This window comes from Urocitellus parryii, chromosome 3, assembly GCF_045843805.1.
Source record: "Urocitellus parryii isolate mUroPar1 chromosome 3, mUroPar1.hap1, whole genome shotgun sequence".
NCBI classification, from domain to species: domain Eukaryota; kingdom Metazoa; phylum Chordata; class Mammalia; order Rodentia; family Sciuridae; genus Urocitellus; species Urocitellus parryii.
The window spans coordinates 194,180,496-194,199,878 of NC_135533.1; the positions used below are offsets into that span (position 1 = coordinate 194,180,496).

The following is a 19,383-nucleotide window of genomic DNA, read 5'->3' on the forward strand; positions in this document are numbered from 1 at the left end:
GCCTCTGAGATACCATGATAAAGGAAGGAAGAAAATGAAGAGATAGGCACAATGTGTAAAACAAATCAATCAGAAAGCAAGCGATAGTTTTTAATATCAAGGCAATATTAATACCAGTCTGAGCACAATTAAAGGTCGGAAGCATTAAACAAAAAGGGACATTTTAAATGATAAACGGTCTAATACATGAAGTATGTAATAATCCATAAGCCTTTGTGTATAATCAACAGTGCAGCCAGATACAAGAAGAAAACTGCTTAAATGAAATAAAAAGGTTTGTCTAAAATAACAGCAAACAACATAGGAAAATCATTGGTAGGTTTTTCGCTAATGGAATAAAACCAAAAGCTGAAACAATTGGTATAACTATGGAAAACATATTTGCAGATGACATGGTTATTTACATAGAAAACCTTAAAGGGTCTACAAAAAACTATTTAGAATCATTAAAAGATTTTGATATAGAAGCTTTTGTATACAGAGAAACTTGCTATGCTTCTGAATAGAGAAACTAAGTTCATAAAGAAGAAGAGTGCAAAGACCAACTGAGAAAAGTTTTGGAAAGAAAACCATGAGACAACTTGCCTGCCTGGACAGACATTAAGCTTTACTGTACATACATGTGGACAAATATATCAGTGGGGTATGCAGGGTGACCTGTGCCCCAGACCCAGATTCTGGGATCTCCTCTGAGTGTGCTCTCCACAAATCCCCCCTCAACTTAAAAATTATCAGGGTAGAGATTGCCCATAGTGAAGGGGAGATAGACTGTAGAAGAATGAAAAAAGAAGAATTCTGCTGTCATGGTAAAAATTAATTAAAAAGTAATATTGTCTAGATGAAATGACATGAGGAAATGATGTTGCACCCCAAAGTTTCCTGGAGTAGCCAGCTGTCTCTATCAGGGATAAACACTTTTAAAGGGACTTCCTTTGGCAGAGCTGAGCTCACTTGGGCTTAGTGTTCAGTCATGACTTCCTTCTATTAACATTTGTCAAAAAGGACTTTTTAAAGAATTAAGTTAATTTCAGTTAACAGTTAAATCTGAAAAGGGGGGGATCCATTATTTGCATAACATTCAACAAGCCCGTCTGTGAGAACAGGCCCCAAAGAACCATCATGTCAGAGGGGCAACTAATCCCCAGAGAAGGACCCTCTGCCCTTGCACTCAGCCTGATCAGCACCCAGAGAACACAAAGCCCAGGCCCAATAGATGTGGAAGAAATTCTAGGCCTGACTCTACTGCTACATCACATCCCCAGGCATCTTTGCCTCTTGGAACTCAGCATGCGAGAGGAAGAGGGAAGGCCATGGGCAGAATGGGACAGGTGACCTCAAGGGACCCAGACACCCTGCCCATTTACTTAGCCTTGGAGAGATGAAGATTTGGACCTTCTGGTTTCAAATTGCTTCTGCAGTTTGAAAGCGGCAACCATTGCTACTATTACTGCTGCATCCCGGACTTGCAGACTAGTAGCCTCTAGAGGCTTAAAGGAGTCCTTACCCAGAAGATGCCAATAGCAGAGACCATAAGGAAGGCCAGGACAGAGAAAAATGGATTTCTGTGCTCACAAGTATGTGCATACCTGATAGACACACACACATATGTGCATGGCATGCCAGCCTCTCAGGGAATCTCCAAGCCCAAGAACCTATCCCCATCAGCACCGTGCCTGCTTATCATTTTGTCTTGCCTCTCAGATGTGTTCTTGTGGTCTCTCTCATCACTGGTTTGCTCATCTCATCAGAAATGTGGTTCTGAAGCTGCTGCACCTCTTAGGAAGTATCTGTGGTCTCCCACTAAAGCTGTACTTTCTTCCTGCACCTAATAGAAGAAAATGCAGGCCCTTAGGAATTGACTTCCTCCACAAGACTCCTAAAGCACAAAAATTCAAGAATCAATAAATAGGATGGTATCAAACTAAAAAGCTTCTTCACAGCAAAGGAAGCAATCAAGAGTGTGAAGAGAGAACCTAAAGAATGGGAGAAAACCTTTGCTATGAGCACCTCAGATAGAGCATTAATCTCCAGAATATATAAAGAATTCAAAATATATAACACCAAAAAATAATAACCTAACCAATAAATGGGCTGAGAAACTGAACAGGTACTTCACAGAAGAAATATGAATGATAAATAAATATATGAAAAAAAATATTCAACATCTCTAGCAGTTAGAGAAATGCTAATTAAAATTACACTGCTATTTCATCTCACTCCAGTCAGAATGGCAATTGTCAAGAATACAAGTAATAATAAGGATGTTGAGGATATGGGGGAAAAGGTACACTCATATATTGTTGGTGGGACTGCAAATTGGTACAGCCACTCTGGAAAGCAGTATGGAGATTCCTCAGAAAACTTGGAATGGAACCACCATTTGACCCAGTTATCCCACTCCTTGGTAATATACCCAAATGACTCAATATCAGCATGCAGTGATGCAGCCACATCAATGTTTATAGCAGCTCAATTCACAATAGTTAAACTATGGAATCAACCTAGGTGCCTCTTAACAGATGAATGAAGAAAATGTGGCACATATACACAATGGAATATTACTCAGCCATAAAAAAGAATGACTTTATGACTTGCTGATAAATGGATGGAACTAGAGACAATCATGCTAAGTGAAATTAAGCCAATCCCAAAAAATCAAAGGTCAAATGTTCTCTCTGATGTACAAATGCAACACAAGAAGGGTGGGAAAAGGAAGAGTAGAAGTTCAGTGAATTAAACAAAAGGAAATGAAGGGAAGGGAGGGAGGATGGAAATAGGAAAAACAGTAGAATGAATTGGACATAACTTTCCCATGTTCATAAATGAATATACCAACAGTGAAACTCCATGCATGTATAATGTGGCAAAATACACTATAAATACAGTATTCTGTCATGTATATTTAAAAAGACCAAATTAAATAAATAAATAAATAAATAAAGCAGTACTCCTTAACTGAGGATGATTTTTCCCTCTGGAAACTTGATTGTCACAGCCCTGGGCAGTGCTATTGGCATCAAGTGAGTAGAGGCCCAGGAAGGTGCTCAGTGGTTCTTGGCCAGCCACCTGCCATTGCTGACCATCAAGGTTGACCTTCACGTAAGACCCTATCACTGGTGACCCCACCTCAGTAGCAATGGACACATCTTTTCACAAATCCTCAATGTCATGGCGTGAAGCAGAACATCTCCCTATAAGACCATCTGAAAAAGAAGCAACACAGAAAGTGGAGATGCTTCATGAAAATAAATTTGTTCTTTTATGAGCACTGCTAGTCTAAAATGAGGTGTTTCTGTGAACCAGGTTTGAAATGGCGGGCATGCCTGGCTGAGGAATATCTGAGGCCCTCCCCTGAACTTCCTTAACACTCTCCATGAATACCATTTCTGTTCCCTGTGTTAAAGGAGGAATTGTATGTGCATATGGCCTGGGAGGAAACTTCTTGTACTTGGCTTTGTCCCCTCTCCTGGTCTACCCCCTAGAGGAGGACCCGAGTAACCAGGAAGTTCCTTGTCAGCTGTGAAGTTGTCTCCCTTTCCTTGTACGTTATATTGACTTAGTCTTTTTAGGGGAAAACTTGCTTAAAACACGAAACTAACTAATTATTAGAGGAAATCAAGAATCAAAGTAAAGTATGAGTTTTCATTTTTATGTTTAAGTTAGGGGTTAATTTCCTGGGAGTAAGGGAGGCACTATTTAAATATACAAGGAGACTCTGTTCGGGGGAGGAGCGTCTGGTTGGTAGCATGGGGCCTGGTGCCCACTCTGTGAAAGGTCCTTGGGTTCCTTAAATACCACCAAGGTATGGAGAGTGGGAAGCTGTACTTGAGTGTTTGGAAGTTTCTTTTGATAATGTGATCTCTTTCTTTTCAAACTTGACAATGATTTTTTTTTTTCCTTTTTCCTCAGGGTGACCAGAGGCAGGTCATTCCCATACCAAGTGTATGTATATTTATCCAATTTTATTGAAACATTGGTAGATTCTTGGGGCTTTGGGCCTAGTAATATATAAAAAAATTAACTACTCTTATATTGTTGAGTTTTATCATGTGGTATAAACAACTTAGTTCTGTTAAGAAAAATGAATCCAGGTGCTATGGAGCAACCCTATAATCCCAGCAGTTCAGGAGGCTGAGGCAGGAGGATTGCAAGTTCAAAGCCAGTCTTAGCAATATAGTGAGGCGCTAAGCAACTTAGTAAGACCTTGTCTAAAAATAAAAAAGGGATGGGGATGTGGCTTAATGGTTGAGTGCCCCAGGTTCAATTCCTTTTACCAAAAAAAAAAAAAAAAAAAAAACAAAGGAAGAAGGAAAATGAAGCTATACTTTAAAACTGTGAGACAGTTTTCTTTCTTGGGAACCAGAAGCAGCCTTCTGTACTAACTAAATTCTCACCTTCCTTTCTCTCTGGAAAGGGCCTCTAGGCCTTTATAACCTGAGGTAGCCCGGAGCATCCCCCTCTTGTAGCTCTAACCCCATAAATTGTGGAGATTCCTAGGCCACCAGACTGTTCTACCTCTTTTGATAGTGTTGGTAGCTTGGCAGTTGCTCTGGTATCAGAGAAATTTTGCTACTTAGACTTCCTGAATTTGAAGGACTGGCCCCACCCCACAGGCCAGTTGAGCTGCTGCTCTGCCTCCATCGGGCACTTGAGGGCCACCCCAGTTCTGTTTTCAGCCCTGGAATTTGGGAGAGAAACTGTGCCAAGTGTTCTCAGCCAGCCACTGACCCAGCTGAGTCTTCTCCCCGCTGCTCAGCCAGCAGAGCATCCAGCCAGAGGCCATGCATCCAGTAGCTGCTGGGCCTGACTCCCAGAGGAACTTGAGTAGAAATATCCCTATCAAAGACCTTTCAAAAGATTCTGTATCCTCAGGGGAGGAGTTAGGTTTTCAGATAGGTCCATAAATGGCTATTTTACTTTGTGAAGATTATCTGGTTCAGATTACCTGGCTCAAATCTGTCCATCTCTTTCTGCTTGGACTTTGGAACATCCAAGAGACACATAATCCTACACTGTAAGGAGTGGATTTTGTGAGTTTCAGTTGACCAGAAGCTTAGGTAGTGCATGTCACTTAAACAACTGGCTCAAAAAGCATTTGATAATTTTTTTCTCAAAACTTTAATTCTCAGTGGCACACGCCTGTAATCCCAGCAGCCTGGGAGGCTGAGGCAGGAGTTTTGTGAGTTTAAAGCCAGCCTCAAGGTGCTAAGCAACTCAGTGAGACCCTATCTCTAAATAAAATACAAAATAGGGTTGGGGACATGGCTCAGTGATTGAGTGCCCCTGGTTTAAATCCCCAGTACCTCCCCCAAAACAAAACAAAGACCTTTAATTCTCTATAAACTAACAAGTTGTAAGAATTTGTGGAGTGATTATGCCAGCATGCCTGGGGGTTGGTCTTTGTTAGGGAAACTGGCTTTGCTCAAAAAGATTTATCAGGCACTGCATTATCTCACCCAAGTGTTTGCGGGAGATATCTAGTGGGGTTAATACCAGAGGACTTTCTTTGACATAGTAATTTCATATATTTTTCCTGAAAAAGTGCCTCCATTAAGGAGATTGTATGCATCATCCCTCATCCCTGCCTTCACTGTCACTATTGTCTTTTCTCAGTGTTAATTCAAGGCCATGTATAAAATTAAGTGCTACATGAAAGCAGTTGCCAGCTAGTTCAAACCCCACTAAAGAAACTGGCCCTTTTCCCACAGTTCCAAAATAAAACAGACAAGGAGAAGAAGGTTCCTTGTGTAATTATCTCAGTGTTAGATCCATAAACTACTACCATCTCCTAAATGTGAGACACTGGGTCAGGCTATATAAATCCTGGAACTGTCTTGCAGAAAAGCAGAGCCTTGCTAAAAGTAACTTACATCATTGAATGATAACCTGCAGAAAGCAGTTCTGCTGACAGGCACATATGATCTCCACTGCCTGCTTCGCATGCAGGACTGAGCTGAAGTCCATCTACTAACAGCTCAGCCCTGGGATTAAAGTCTTAGGGTCTCCAGCAAGATCTGCACCCACCTGCCAAGGCCCCAGATCACATGAGCAGAATGATCCCAGCCTTTCTGGACCAGAGTGGGACCTGGTCAGTGTGGGAACGCCCAAGAACTTCAGTGCTATACCATGGGATTGGAAATCCAGTCAGGTTGGTGCTGAGTCTCCACACCAGATTCCCGAGCCTCCTGATTGCTTTCTCAGGCCCCGAAGATGAAGGCTGCCTTGGAAATTGTGAGTGCCCAACACAGCTCAAGCCAGAGTCCCCCATCTCTGCTTCTTACTTCATACCTCTTTTTAATTCATTCACAAACCTAGGAACGTGGGTTTTTATCTTAAATCTTTTGCTAAATAATAATTCAGGTTCAATGTTTTTTTTAAAGGTGAAAGATTAGAAAGAGAAAATACCTCCCTCTCAATCCCACTACATTGAATAACCACTTTTAATATTTGTTATGTATCCTTCCAGAAATTCTCCAGACAAACATAAGCATATTTACACAAATGAAATTGTGTTGTACCCACCATTCTGCAAATTGCTTGCTGCTTTTAACAAGACACCTTGAATTTCCAAATATTAGTATGTATATATCTACCTCATTGTTTTACACATTATTGATTGCATTTACTTTGTTTCCACTTCTGTGCTATAACAAACACTCCTCTTAAGAATATCCTTGAGGGCTGGGATTGTGGCTTAGCGGTAGAGCGCTCACCTAGTATGGACAGAACCCGGGTTTGATCCTCAGCACCACATAAAAATAAAGACATTGTGTTGTGTCCATCTACACCTAAAAAATTAAATAAAATATTTAAAGAAAAAATGAATATCCCTGAACCTGTGCATATGTGGACTTTTGTGCTAGTCTTGTATGATCGCTTCTAACTAGAATTGCTAGGTCAAGGGCTAGTTCTATGTTGTGAGAACATTAAAGACAAATCCTCTTCCAAAAGCCCATGCTAATTTATATTCCCAGAAAGAGTCCTCATAATTGCCCAGTTCCTCTCCTGAAATGGTTACCAAATATTTTAACCTTTGCTGATCCAAAAGTAAAGAATGATGCAGGTTTATTGCTTTGATTTGCATTTCTTTGTGAATGAGAATGAACAGCTTTTCACAAGTTCAGTGGCCATATGTCTTTCCTCTGCCCTAGTAATTTCTTTTTTTTTTAATTTTTTTAAGTTTAAGGAAAGCAGTGCTTTCACCCCACTTTATGATATATCTTTTGGCCTTGTTTGTAATTATTTTGGCCAAAAATAAGTTTTAATTTTATACAGGGTAAATGTATTGATCTCATTCTTCATGGCTCCTGGATTTTATGCTTAAAATGGTCTCCCCATTCTATAGCTGTGACCCATATTTTCTTCTATATATTGATATTTTTCATCATTACACTTAGATCTTTAATCCTTTTGAAATAAATGTTCATGGAAGGCATGGGGTAGCAGTCCAACTTATTTACTTTCCAAGTGGTTACTCCAATGTCCCAGCACCATTTATTTATTAAGTAATCATCTTTGACTCACCTGTTGGAGGTGACCTCTTTACCTGGACTATTGAAAGTTCCAGCTATAGGCTGGGATTTAGAACCTTCCTCATGGGAAAGCTTCAGGAGGTATTTGGTTAAAGTCAGGTATTGAAGGGTAAGGAAATGAGGCAGAGGGATAGAAAGTGTCAACATTACTGAAGTTTGAATAGTCATGACTTGAGGTGAAGGCACAAAAGATGGCATTATCAGTAAGAAGTGCTGTAGGGGCTGCAGCCTGAGTCCTACTGTTCCCACACTTGCCTAAGTCACACACCACATGATGCTCACAAACTCAGGGTTGGCAATATAGCTGAGCCATGAACCTTCTGAGAAGGGAGGGGAGAGCAGAATTTATTTTAACAGGTTCCTGAGCTATTTGCCTAAGGCTTTTAATAAAGTGGGAGTACACTGTTTTCCACCAAACATTATGAAGAACATATAAGGAGGGTGACTGTGCTGGTTAAAACCAGCCTGGGCTTCCCCCTCTGCCTCAGGCCCTGAGATCTCTGCACAGAACTCTGTGGCTTGGGGAGCAGTGTGCAGACCCTGAGTCAAAGAAATCTTCAGTAAGAAAACAATATGTAATGTACTAAGAAGAGGTACTAACTCTGGAAGGTTTATGAGGATTTGTGGGGCAGGTACTCCACAGGAAATAACTTCAGTGTTAACTATTTATGGCTGCTAGGTTAGCGCCAGGGAGAGGAAGTTTCAGATTTACTCCCAGGAAGAGAACTGGAATGAACACCATTCCCAAACCTTGGGTGGTAAGCCATGGTACCTTCCTCTCCCCAACCCACACACACCATAGATTTCTGCCCCCCAACCCGCTGGCCATGCTCCCTACATGCATTTGCCAAGCAACTTTGTATAGAAAAGACCCTTCTTAATAAAACTTGTATTTTTCATTCTTGAGCCTCATGATGGCCTCAGAGAAAATTTGGCTGAAGACATCCTTGCTGTTCAGAACTCTCACCAGTGGACTGAGGAATTTGCGTTTATCTAACATCTGGCTCTCAGAAAAGCTGTGTGCATTTTGGAAATGGGCAGAGGATTAATAGAAAACTCCTTGCCCATTGCCCTCCAGCCTGGCCTTGTTCTCTGCAGCACAAACGCAAAATCAATAGCTTGCCTAATAGGAGTCTCATGCTTTCTGATCTTTTCTCTGTTGGACAGTACAGTTAGGGATGTCTTTTACTTACATTTAACTCAAAGAATGCTAGTAAAGTGTGGGTTAAATATGCTAAGAAAGTAATTTTTATTCTTGGGCTAGGAAAAAAACTGAACATCTTTTGGCAAATCTTTGATGTTTTCAGATATACCAGGGATAGAATTTCTATGTCCTTATTTTCCATGCTAGCAATTAAATTACTAAGTTAAAATGTTGTTTTGGTAGAACATAAATACATGGGGGAAGAACTGGATGGATAAATGCTAAACTAAAAAAGAAAGGACACAAACAAGAGAATAATTGTGTTTTACTGTCTTGTGTCTGTATTCTTTACAGAGAGAATGTGTTTTTCTAACTTAATTGTGTAATAAAAATTAAAATAAATTTTGTTCTGGTCATGCACATGCTTTTTGCTGTTGCCCAGAAAACAAATAATCCTAGCCCTCTCTGTTGTGGTCACTTGCAGAGCTTTAGAAAGATCACACCCAGCCTTTTAAAAACACTTTTTGATTAAGAACTTCTTGCAAGTTTCATTTTTAAAAAATAACCTACTGACTCACTAATGTATAGTGAGAGAGTCCTTTCTAGGTCCCCAAATTTCATGCCAGTCTCTAAGGCACATGCCACCTTTCTTTCCAGTACTGCCAAGGTCAGGAAGGACTGCTTGCCTGGCTTTACTTAGAGCCAAGAGAATGAGAAACATTAAAGACTTTTTCCTCTGGGTGATTGTGGAAAAGGATGCCGCAGTGCTTGGTCCCCACAGGTAGCCTCTTTCTTGCAAATTCACCTGCCCTGTTGACCGCCTGTTTACATTCACTATTGAACCAGCCAAAGTTCAAAATAAGCTCTTGATCATTGACTAATGTTCATTTAAACCAAAAAAAAAAAAAAAAGGGACCAGCCACTTAAAAGAGAATACCTCTTGATTTCATGTTTTCTTACTTGGTAATTTCTCCACTCTTCAGTGATTAGGGATATTTTCTTGTGTTTTGTTTTGCATCAAATATTAAACAGAGTTTGACCCTGCAGGACAGAAAATTAACCATTTAACATTGGACACCAAAAATGCCACCAAGTAGACTGAAATACTTCAAATAATTTCTGGAATGAGGCAAGGCCCAAAAAAATATGTACTCCAAACTGTGCGGGGTTGGCTGAAGATACCCAGATTTTATTAACACTCTGTGGCTTCTTTATTACAAGACAGCTACTACAGCGATATCTAAACCGATTCTGGTGAATACATAGCCTGTGGGTTGAAATGTAACCTTCAGAGAAAGAGACCCCAAGGGGCAAAAAATGTCACATTTGCTCAATATTATACCACAGTGGGGCAGGCACTGTATTTGGACCAGTTTTATTTGTTTCCTTGTCTTAAGGGTAACTTTAGGTTGAATTTTGCTGGTAATTCTCTTCATATATATGAAAATGTCAGTCACACACACAAAAAAAAAAAAGGAGGAGGAGGAGGAGGAGGAGGAGGAAAAAAAAACTGGATTCAACACAGGTCTTAAATGCCACAGTAAATTTCAGGCAAAATACATGTCGTCAGAGTAGCTGTTTTAATTAAATACTCATTCTTGTGTAATCTGTGTTAATAACAACAGTAGCCATATTACATTTACAGTCAAAATGTTGGGCATTTCACTGCCTTTATAACAATGACAGCAGCCTTTCACAGAAAGTATTATTATTCAAACTTATGGCCAAGAAAGTTCCTTGATGTTTAGACCCAGAGTTTTCTGGTGCCAAAGCCTTACAGTAGTTAGTCACATCATGGCAGTTGGGTTTGGTAAAACTCACCTTGTGGACTTCTTATTACTGTTGTTCTTAATAAAATTAAATTATATACTTGACCAGGCATATAAATATTTGCCTTCACTTATGCCCTCATTAACAAAGTATACTGCAAGAATAAGGGAACTGACTTTTCTCTTACATAGAAGTAATAATTGCAATTTTTGTTTTCCCTTTAGCCACCAGCTAAATACCTCCTTCCAGAGGTGACGGTGCTTGACTATGGAAAGAAATGTGTGGTCATTGATTTAGATGAAACCTTGGTGCACAGTTCATTTAAGGTAAATCAACATAAAAAAACCTTTTATGGTCTTTGTGATTTAGACACAATTGTATTGGAAAGGAAAAATAAAGAGAATGGAAGCTCGTGGTTGTTAGTGTATGACTTTATTCTTTCTCCAGAAATCCCAACAGCTGCTCACTAACTCAGGTAAACATTAGCTAAAGTAGTTGAATATTAACATCAGTAAGGAAAAGAAAGCACTGGGTTGCCAATACCACCAAGGCCTCCTTGTGCTTAGGAGGTTGGAGTTTTCCAACACTAACCCCTGCAAGAGTACTTTAAGGTGGCACAGGCAGTCAGCGCGTTGTGCCCCAGGATTCTAGACTCCTCAAGGTAACCAAGCGAGCGCTCTGCGTCATATTGGGAGGGATGTGGGAGGCACTCTTGCAAGCTGTCAGGTACCTTGCTCTCCTAGAATGCTCCTGGATCCATTCTTGAAAGATATCCAACTCTGAAGAAGCTCTTTTAAAGTTAACAGCCTCTGAACAAATTCAGCCATTTATTCTGACCATTTTCATGGCAGGAGGTTGCTAAGATTTGGAGGGTGGGCTAAATAAATGAGCACCCACCCTCATGAAGGGTGCAGAGCTGCAGTGATATCAAAATGGAGTGCAGAAAGTCTTTCTTGTTATCTTTCTCACTCTCCATCTCCCCAGCAAAAATGACAGTTCACCAAAAGGCCTCTATGCAGGATACTAGTGATTACCCTATTAAGAAATGAGATACCCAGCCAGGCATGGTGGCACATAGTGTAATCTCATTGACTTAGGAGGCTGAGGCAGGAGGATTGAAAGTTCAAGGCCAGCCTCAGCAACTTAGGAAGGCCGTGAGAAACTTAGCAAGACCCAGTCTCAAGAAGGGCTGGGGGATGTGGCTCAGTGGTTAAGTACCCCTAGTTCAATCCCTTATATTTAAAAAAAAAAAAAGAAAAGAAATTGTTTTTAAAAAGAGGCAAATGATGAAAAAAGTGAAGCAAGAAGTTGATGTGTTGAGAAGAAACAGCAGGTCTTTAAAGTTATGGTCCTTTTTGCCTTGGGTTATTTCTGGCAAAGGAACTGCTCTTTTGGTGGCCAGTGCAACTCCATTTCTCTTCTTGCCCCCAGCCTGGGACTCCCTTTACTTTGCTGAGAGATATGAAAGGCACCATCTACAAGAGGCTTCATATCTCACATGAGCTGTTGTTGGTCCTGGCAGGTTGTATGGCAAGCAGAAGAGCCATCAAATTTTGCCTGAACATCTTCCTGCCAGAAACATTCATCCTTCTGCCTGTTTCTCATGTGATAGATTGGACAAGGCCAGAAGGTTGTCTTTGAGTCCTTCAGAGAGTGGAGGAAGGACCACACTGGCTTCTAGCAGTGAGAAATGGCCTCCTTCTGGCAAGTGGCACATGCAGGGACCTCCTCATTCTACAGCACCCTGAGGGCTGGGGCCTGGGTTGGTTCTGGGGCCACCGTGGCCTTGAGTCCCAGCTGTGCTCTGAACATCAGTGGAAGCATTTTCTCCCCTGTGGGCATGTTCAGGACTTTTCAGTCCCTCTGGGGAAAAGCCCTTCAGAGCAGGGGTCAGTTACTGTGGCACCACAGAGAGCATCTTCCCAAGCAGCTCTGGGAGTGGGGTAACACTGATCAGACTGTCCCAGGTTCCTGAGGGTTCTGGGCTCCTGAGGCAGAGCCTTGGCAGCCCCTGGCGTCCCCAGAGCTTGCCCAGAGGGCTTTGATAACCACCAGCTGTAGTCAGCATTTCCTGGTTCTTCGTCCTCAGGCTGCCTTTTTATTTGCAAGCAGCATGTTCTTTAGCATAAAGTTTTTAACATTTTGGGTGGATCAGAGACTTTTTTAGAATCTGAAAGCTGTGAGCCCCTCCCTAGAAAATAGACAACAATAGAAAATGTGACACACAGACTCTGGACCCCAGATAAGAGCCCTGGCTTTATGGCTCCCTTTACACCAGTGCTTAGAGATTAAGGACCATGCTTGTCCGGGCTGGGAATGGGTTGCCTCATTTTTATATGTTCTGTGAAATAGGCTTTCACATCCAATTCCTTATGAGAGTTTTTTCCTTGTCTTTTTGGTGTTTTAGTATAATTCTGTACTTCAGTTGTGAAATTATAAAATACCGTGCTCATCCTTGGCCTTGTAACCGGGAGTAAACTGTGATCTTAAGTTTCAGTAGCACTCTGAACAACTGCATGCTTATTAATGGTGCTACAACCAAGCATTTTTCACATTTTTTTTCAATTTACAAATCAAAATGTTTATGTGTACAGTGATGGACTTAAAGGCAGACCTCAGTTCAGGCTCTATGAGAGTCTTCATACCCTGCACCCCATCCAGCAACCACCCCATACACCTTCCCCTTCCCTCTGTCTCGTCTTGTCCTAAGAGTCTGTTGGCTGAGGATTCTTTTGGCCTCTTCATTTCTACCTAATTTGTGGAATTCCATTTAGAACTGTGTATAAGTTCATCATTGAGAATGTAATGACTGCTGAAGAGTTGTATTTGATTTTTAAGTGTTATTAGTATTGTCCAAGAGTTATATTAAATATCTAGAAGTTTGTGGATATGCTGGGTATTGTGTTCCTTAGAACAACAGAGGGAGGGCTGCCCTCACTTCTACCCCCAGGACAGGAGACTGAGCCAGACTACCAGGCAGGGCCTGAGATCACTGATTCTCAGGACTGGATGGAGCCTCAGTTATTCATCAAACCTGTCACTATAGCTATGGAAGAGAGGAGACACTGAAGTCCAGAGAGGGGAAGAACCTGCCCAAGGTTGTGGTTTGTGGCCTCTGACTTTTCCCCGCATGTCCCTGGCCCTGTTGTGGGTCTGTATGCTGAACATCTCCTGTCTAGCCACTCAGCACTGTGGGTCTTAAGTCCAAGTTGTTTCCCTGGTGGCCCTGGCTACTGGCCGTCGGGCTCTCATCTTCTCCCCCTGGTGGCCATCAGTGGTCCCCTCATCCTGGCAGGGCTCTGGGCAAGGGCTGGAGTTTCTGAGGAACCCCATTCTCTCGCCAGGCTGTGCCACCCTTTGTGGTTGAGGCCAGGCAGGTGATCCAGAGGTTGGACCAGGATGCTGGAAACGTCACGACATTCAGAACAGAAAAGAATGTGCTTTCCTGCTTGTGCTTATTTCAAGGAACCAAGGCATACTTCAACATCCTTCTCCTGAACTGTTTTTTCCAATTATCAAAACGTTGGTCCAGGCAAGCTTTTTTCTTGCTAAAATTTCCAATTTTATCTTGTTCTTTCAGACATATTAATTATAGTCTCTTTTCTCTCTAGCCTATTAGTAATGCTGATTTTATTGTTCCGGTTGAAATCGATGGAACTATACATCAGGTAAGAAAATCAGAGCTAAATTTGAGTTTCAGTGAGCATTTCTTTTAATTATATTCCCTATGAACTTTATTTCTTAATTTCTATTTCAGTGGTAATATTATTCAATACAAAACAAACAGACTTTGAATAATAAATACAATGATTTTTCTGCTTTTCTTTCCTACTCACTTGAATTTGTTTATACCGATTTATAAGGAAAACTGTATCTATTTCATAAATATTTGATGTGCCTGCAAGTTCAAATAGTTCTTTGATTTGATGCAGACTTTCAGAAGTTTCCATCTCCCCCACTGGCCTAGCTTGATAATCTAATTAACTTCCTCATATAATTGCTTTTGGCTACTCTCCTAGCAGGCAACAGGAAAATCACCAGGTACCCACTGACAGTGAATTCTTGGGGAAATGTGTTCTTTTCCAATACCAGATGCTCCAGACTGATCTTGTCACTCCTGCATTCTCCAGTGGATCTTTAGCAAATACCCAACCCTAAAGAAAAAGGGAGAAGGTTTTTGGATCAGCAGGCTGCTGTGAATAAAGATGCCATAGTCAGTTGGCATGCATGTCATCTTCATTCTTTGTAATTTTTTCCCTTATTTGCATAAAGCTCTTCCGGAAATAGCTTCATTTATGAACATATTGGAAACATTGCAGGAAAACTGGCCTTGAAGGTTGAAGGGGGTGGCTTTTGTCAGGTTTTCTACAGGGATGATCTGACCATCTTCCTTGCGAGCTCCAGGGTCTTAAAGGGAGAGTTTCTGGCCTCGTATTGCAGGAAGGAAAATCTCTCTTGGTACCTGGGCCACAGGCCACAACAGGATGTCTTTCCTTAACAATGTCAGTGCTCTCCGGCTCTCAAGTGCAGGTATTAAAACTGTTGCAGCCTTGGAAACCAGCTGGTCCAGCCACCTCATTGCCCAGATGGGGAGATTGAGACTTAGCCAAGGAGAATGTTGGTTCAAGGTTATATGCAATGGGAAGAACTAAAATGAGAATTCCAGTCTCCTGCCTCCTGGCCCAGCGTTCTTGCCTCATACTCAGGTTCCCCTCCCCTCCCCACCCACTCCTTGCTTTCTGGCCTGTTCTCCAGGAGATCCTGCCAGGAAACAATCCCTGGGAAGGGTGGATAGGGACTGCCTCTACACTTCATGCTTGTAAAAGTCATCATGGGGCCAAAACTGCAAGCACCTGGGCATTTAACATTTGCAAAAAAAAAAAAAAATCAACTGAATTAACTCAGCATCTGAGAAGCAATTAAGACTTCTGCATCTTGGCTCGTGTTGCAGAGTGCTCGTGATGAGACAGACAAAGGAGAGCTGCCCAATGGCATGCAAGCTTTAGGAGAGGAATTAATCCTTCACACCATGTGACTGTGAGCATGCCTGACCTACAGGAGCCACCTCTAGCCTCCCTCCTGTCCGTGCTTTGACTTGCTTGGCAGTAGACACCCCAGGGTCCCTAGGCTGGGGTCAGAAACTCTCCTGAGGGAAGGAAGCCACAGGCGCCAAGAGCAGGAGGACCAAGGCCTTGGCGAAGGCCGTGGCCTCGTTCAAGTAATCCAGGATAGGCTGTGCAGGTCCCAATGGGCCTATTCTTGGTTACTTGCACAGGGACGCGAGCCTGGACGCCGGCATCCAGGCCCAGGACCCTCCTCTCTGCCAGAGGCACCAACGCCAGAGTTCCCAAATCAATCCTTTTCATGTAACACAGCTTGCTGTTCAAGCAGTACTCCCGAGGACACAGAACCACAGGCTGCAGTCTGTCGCTGGCACTGGTACCAAGGAATCTCCTGGGCACTGTGGGGCATGGATCACTACAGCCACAAGCCCTGTCCTCAACTCTCACCCCAGCCTCCCAGCTCCTCAGAGCTGTGTTGGCACCCTGTGTCTAGGCCACCCTGTTCCTCTGTGCCCTGCTGTGACCCTGAGCCACAGACCCGTGTCCACCCTACTGTGTTAGTCATGAGTTTCCCATCAAGTCCTGGTCCTCCCCAGTCCCTGTATCTGGCATATTGAAAGTTACTCGGTTCTAGGTAGAGTGGAGTACAGAGCCCCCCTGCCTCACCTCTGCTACATCTGCAGTTTATCCACCCTGTTCCATCTGTCATTTAAGGCCTTACATGTGCTGTGACCTGCCTCTCAGTCTTCAGCCACCTCCTGCCCACTTCCCCGTCTTCTCTCATAACCTCGCTGAGCTGGGCATCATCTGACACATTAAGTATTTCAGGTCTCTGGCTTATACTTTCCTCTGCCTGAAAACTTGCTTCTTCTCATTCTTACAGGCCTGGTGAATGCATATTCATCCTTCAGGATCTGGGCCAAATGTTGCCTTCTGTGATTCCCTCCCCTGAATGGGGAGTTAACTCTCTCTAATTTATCCCCCTGCTGTGACTTTCATTATGCCATGTTTTCTTTTATACTTTTGCATGCATCTGCTGTAGACTGTGAGCCCTTCAAGGGCAAGGCCTGTGTTTGATTCGTCTTTGTAACCACATCAAGCTGAGCACAGAGCTGCAGCTCGGTAAATATGTTGAATTGAATTTTGAAGAGTTTGATTTATTTAGTGAAGTGGCTAATTTCAAAAGAAATTTATTCAGGTTTTAATGGGTTCCTCCCTTCTCCCATTTCCTTTGTCCTCTCACCAGCTTGGCCTTCTCTCCCATCTCCCAATTTCTTCTGATTTCTTCAGGCTCCCTAGTCCAGAGCCCATGTGTAAGCTGAAGCCTCGCTGCTGTGCAGCCCTGCCCAGCCTGCCTGGCCAAAAGGCTGCACAGAGCCCAGCCATTCTAGAAAAGGCTACTCTTTACTCAGAGACCCCCAAAGTGGCTTGTTTATGAGTCCCTGAAGCTGGCTTCACATCTCCCAAAATGTATTTCTATATCACGCCCAGCAGAGCAACCCTGTGGTTTCAAGTAGGCAGCTCGCATGCTGATAAGGAAGACCCTTTTTGCCCCTTACCTTCTATTGAGGGGAAGTGTTCTCTTCAGAGTAAGGTGGCAGCTGGAGCAATCCTAGATCTGCTATTCGTTTCCAAAAGGACAGCACCCAGACCATGGCCTTTATCCACATGGGGCCTATCCCACAACAGGTGCCAAAAACACATGTGAAATGAATGAGTGGTTTACACAGACATGGGACCTGCATTCTACTCACTGGCTCTGAAAAATCCCCAAGCCCCTCCATTCTATGGTCAGCTTCCCTTTCCCCCTTAAGAGGGTCATCTACAATGAACTTAGACCTAGACCCCCACCTGGGGAGTGTGCCCTCTGATGCTGTAGTCTGGGCCTCTGCAGGCCACACATGGACATGGTGATGGGAGGCAGACACCCTTGGGGCAGTTCTTCCTACAGTGGGCGCTTGGGCCCAGGCATCCCAGCAGCTGCCATGACTGACCAGCTTGCTGTTTCCTGCCGTTGCAGGTGTACGTGCTGAAGCGGCCACATGTGGACGAATTCCTCCAGAGGATGGGGCAGCTCTTTGAGTGTGTGCTCTTTACTGCCAGCTTGGCCAAGGTGCGTCCTATTCCTCACCCAACTCCCAGCCCCAGCTTTCCACTCCCCTCCCCCACCTCTAACTCTGATCTGTCACAAGCCTTTGTTAAGGTGGGGAAAGCTGTTTTTATGGTGACAGGTTCCCACCCAGATGGGACAGACACAGGCCATGTGCACACCGCCAGGCTGAAAGGCTTCTGGTTACCATGGTAACAGGGAGCACTTAGAACAAATGCTCCATGAAGTTGCTGTACACAGCCGCCTGAAGCTGGTTGTCCACGGATGAGAAAATCACAAATGTCCAGTGTGGCTGTGAAAGGATGGCCGCCTGCTGCAGGCACATTGCTGCCTTCTCGTCCACTGACTGGCATCCAAATGATAGAGAACCTACACCTTGAGTTTGGGTTACACTGGCTTAGGGGAGGGACAAATGAGAGAGACATGTGGACAGTCACCCAGAGACATGGGCTGGTGAAAGTTCTGGCTCTGCCCTAAGTTGCTGTGTGATCTCAGGTAAGTCACTTCACTTTTGGCATCTTGGTTTCCTCCTCTGTAAGTGGGGATAATTCCTTCTGCCTCATAGGGAGGATTAAATTAAACTGCCTGTGTAAAGGGCTTAGCAGGGCACCTGACATGCTGGGCAAGTACTCAGCAAGCACTTGGCTGGGCTCCATGTACTATGCTGGTCATTGTCACAGTGTGGTGCTCCTGATGGTCAGTATTTAGCATCATAAGTGTTAATGGTGATAAAATCATTCAGACATATTTTGATCTTACAACTTAGTTTGAATCTCTTACCCATCAGCTACCCTCATCTGACCAAAGAGGTTTCTTTGTCCTCTTCCACTATTGAAGGAATTAAATAGGTTCTCAAGACCCCCTTTCAGGTTTCAATTCCCCCTTCACAGATGAAACAAGGTGCTGTGCTGTTTCTAGGGCAGGCAGGGTGGGCCCTTGCTCCTCCTCCAAGGTCCTTACCTTGACCATCTTTCAAACCCTGATTCTCATGAGACCAGTGCCATCCACTTGGTGGCACCACCAGTGTCTTCCTGGGGACTCTTGAGTGTCCCCAAAGATGCGTTTTGTGGGGCCTAGGTTAGCCATCTGCCTGTGTGCAGACCTGCTCCAGGAAACACACACAGTAGCTTGCCCCAGTGTGGCCAGCCTCTGGATGGCTCCCCGTACCCTGGTGCCCATGCTCCTACTCTGTGTGTTGGAGCTTCTGACTCTGGATCCTGGGCACTCTGCTTTGCCAGCCTAGGCATTCCTGGCCGGGTCCATCTCTGTGCTGAGCGAGGTAAGAGAGAGCCCCACCTGTACAGCATTCTGCCAGTCTCATCCCAGCACAGAGCCTGCACCTCTGGAGAAGGAATCTAAAACGTGGGCTTTAGTTTTGCATACCAAGAAGAGAGCGAGGCCTCGGGGAAGGCAAAGTCTTCCCTAGTGGGTAATCTTTCAGATGAGAGGTACCAAGACTAATTGCATCTGCAGCTTCGATGGCTCTTCTGACAGTGCTCTGGGGTGCTGAGGAACCTGAAGTAATAATCACAGAAATAACAAACAGGAAGCTTGCACCAATGCCCTGGACCAGGAGTTGTTTTTTTCTTTGGCAAAATTGAAAACATTTCCTTGGCATTGTCCCCAGTATTTGCTTAAACATCCTTGTTGGGCTTCTCTTCCTGCCCCTCCATCTGTCTCTCCAGTCCTTTTGTCGCTGCTACTCCAGGCTGGCTGAGCGGAATCAGTTCCCAAGGGCATCCTTACAGCTTCTTTCCTCCCTGA

General features: G+C 43.5%; 1 protein-coding gene across 4 annotated transcripts in view; it reads left to right on the top strand.

Annotated features, from left to right (window-relative positions):
* Ctdspl (CTD small phosphatase like) overlaps nt 1-19,383 on the top strand; it is a 110,326-nt gene that overhangs the window by 82,290 nt on the left and 8,653 nt on the right. For 2 of the 4 annotated variants that reach the window (XM_077795661.1, XM_026406346.2), the window contains exons 3-6: nt 3,910-3,942; nt 10,671-10,772; nt 14,058-14,114; nt 17,530-17,622. In XM_077795661.1, coding sequence (XP_077651787.1) covers nt 3,910-3,942; nt 10,671-10,772; nt 14,058-14,114; nt 17,530-17,622 — 285 coding nt within the window. The remainder of the gene's footprint in view (nt 1-3,909; nt 3,943-10,670; nt 10,773-14,057; nt 14,115-17,529; nt 17,623-19,383) is intronic. The other 2 variants (XM_077795662.1, XM_026406353.2) reach the window with 1 other exon arrangement.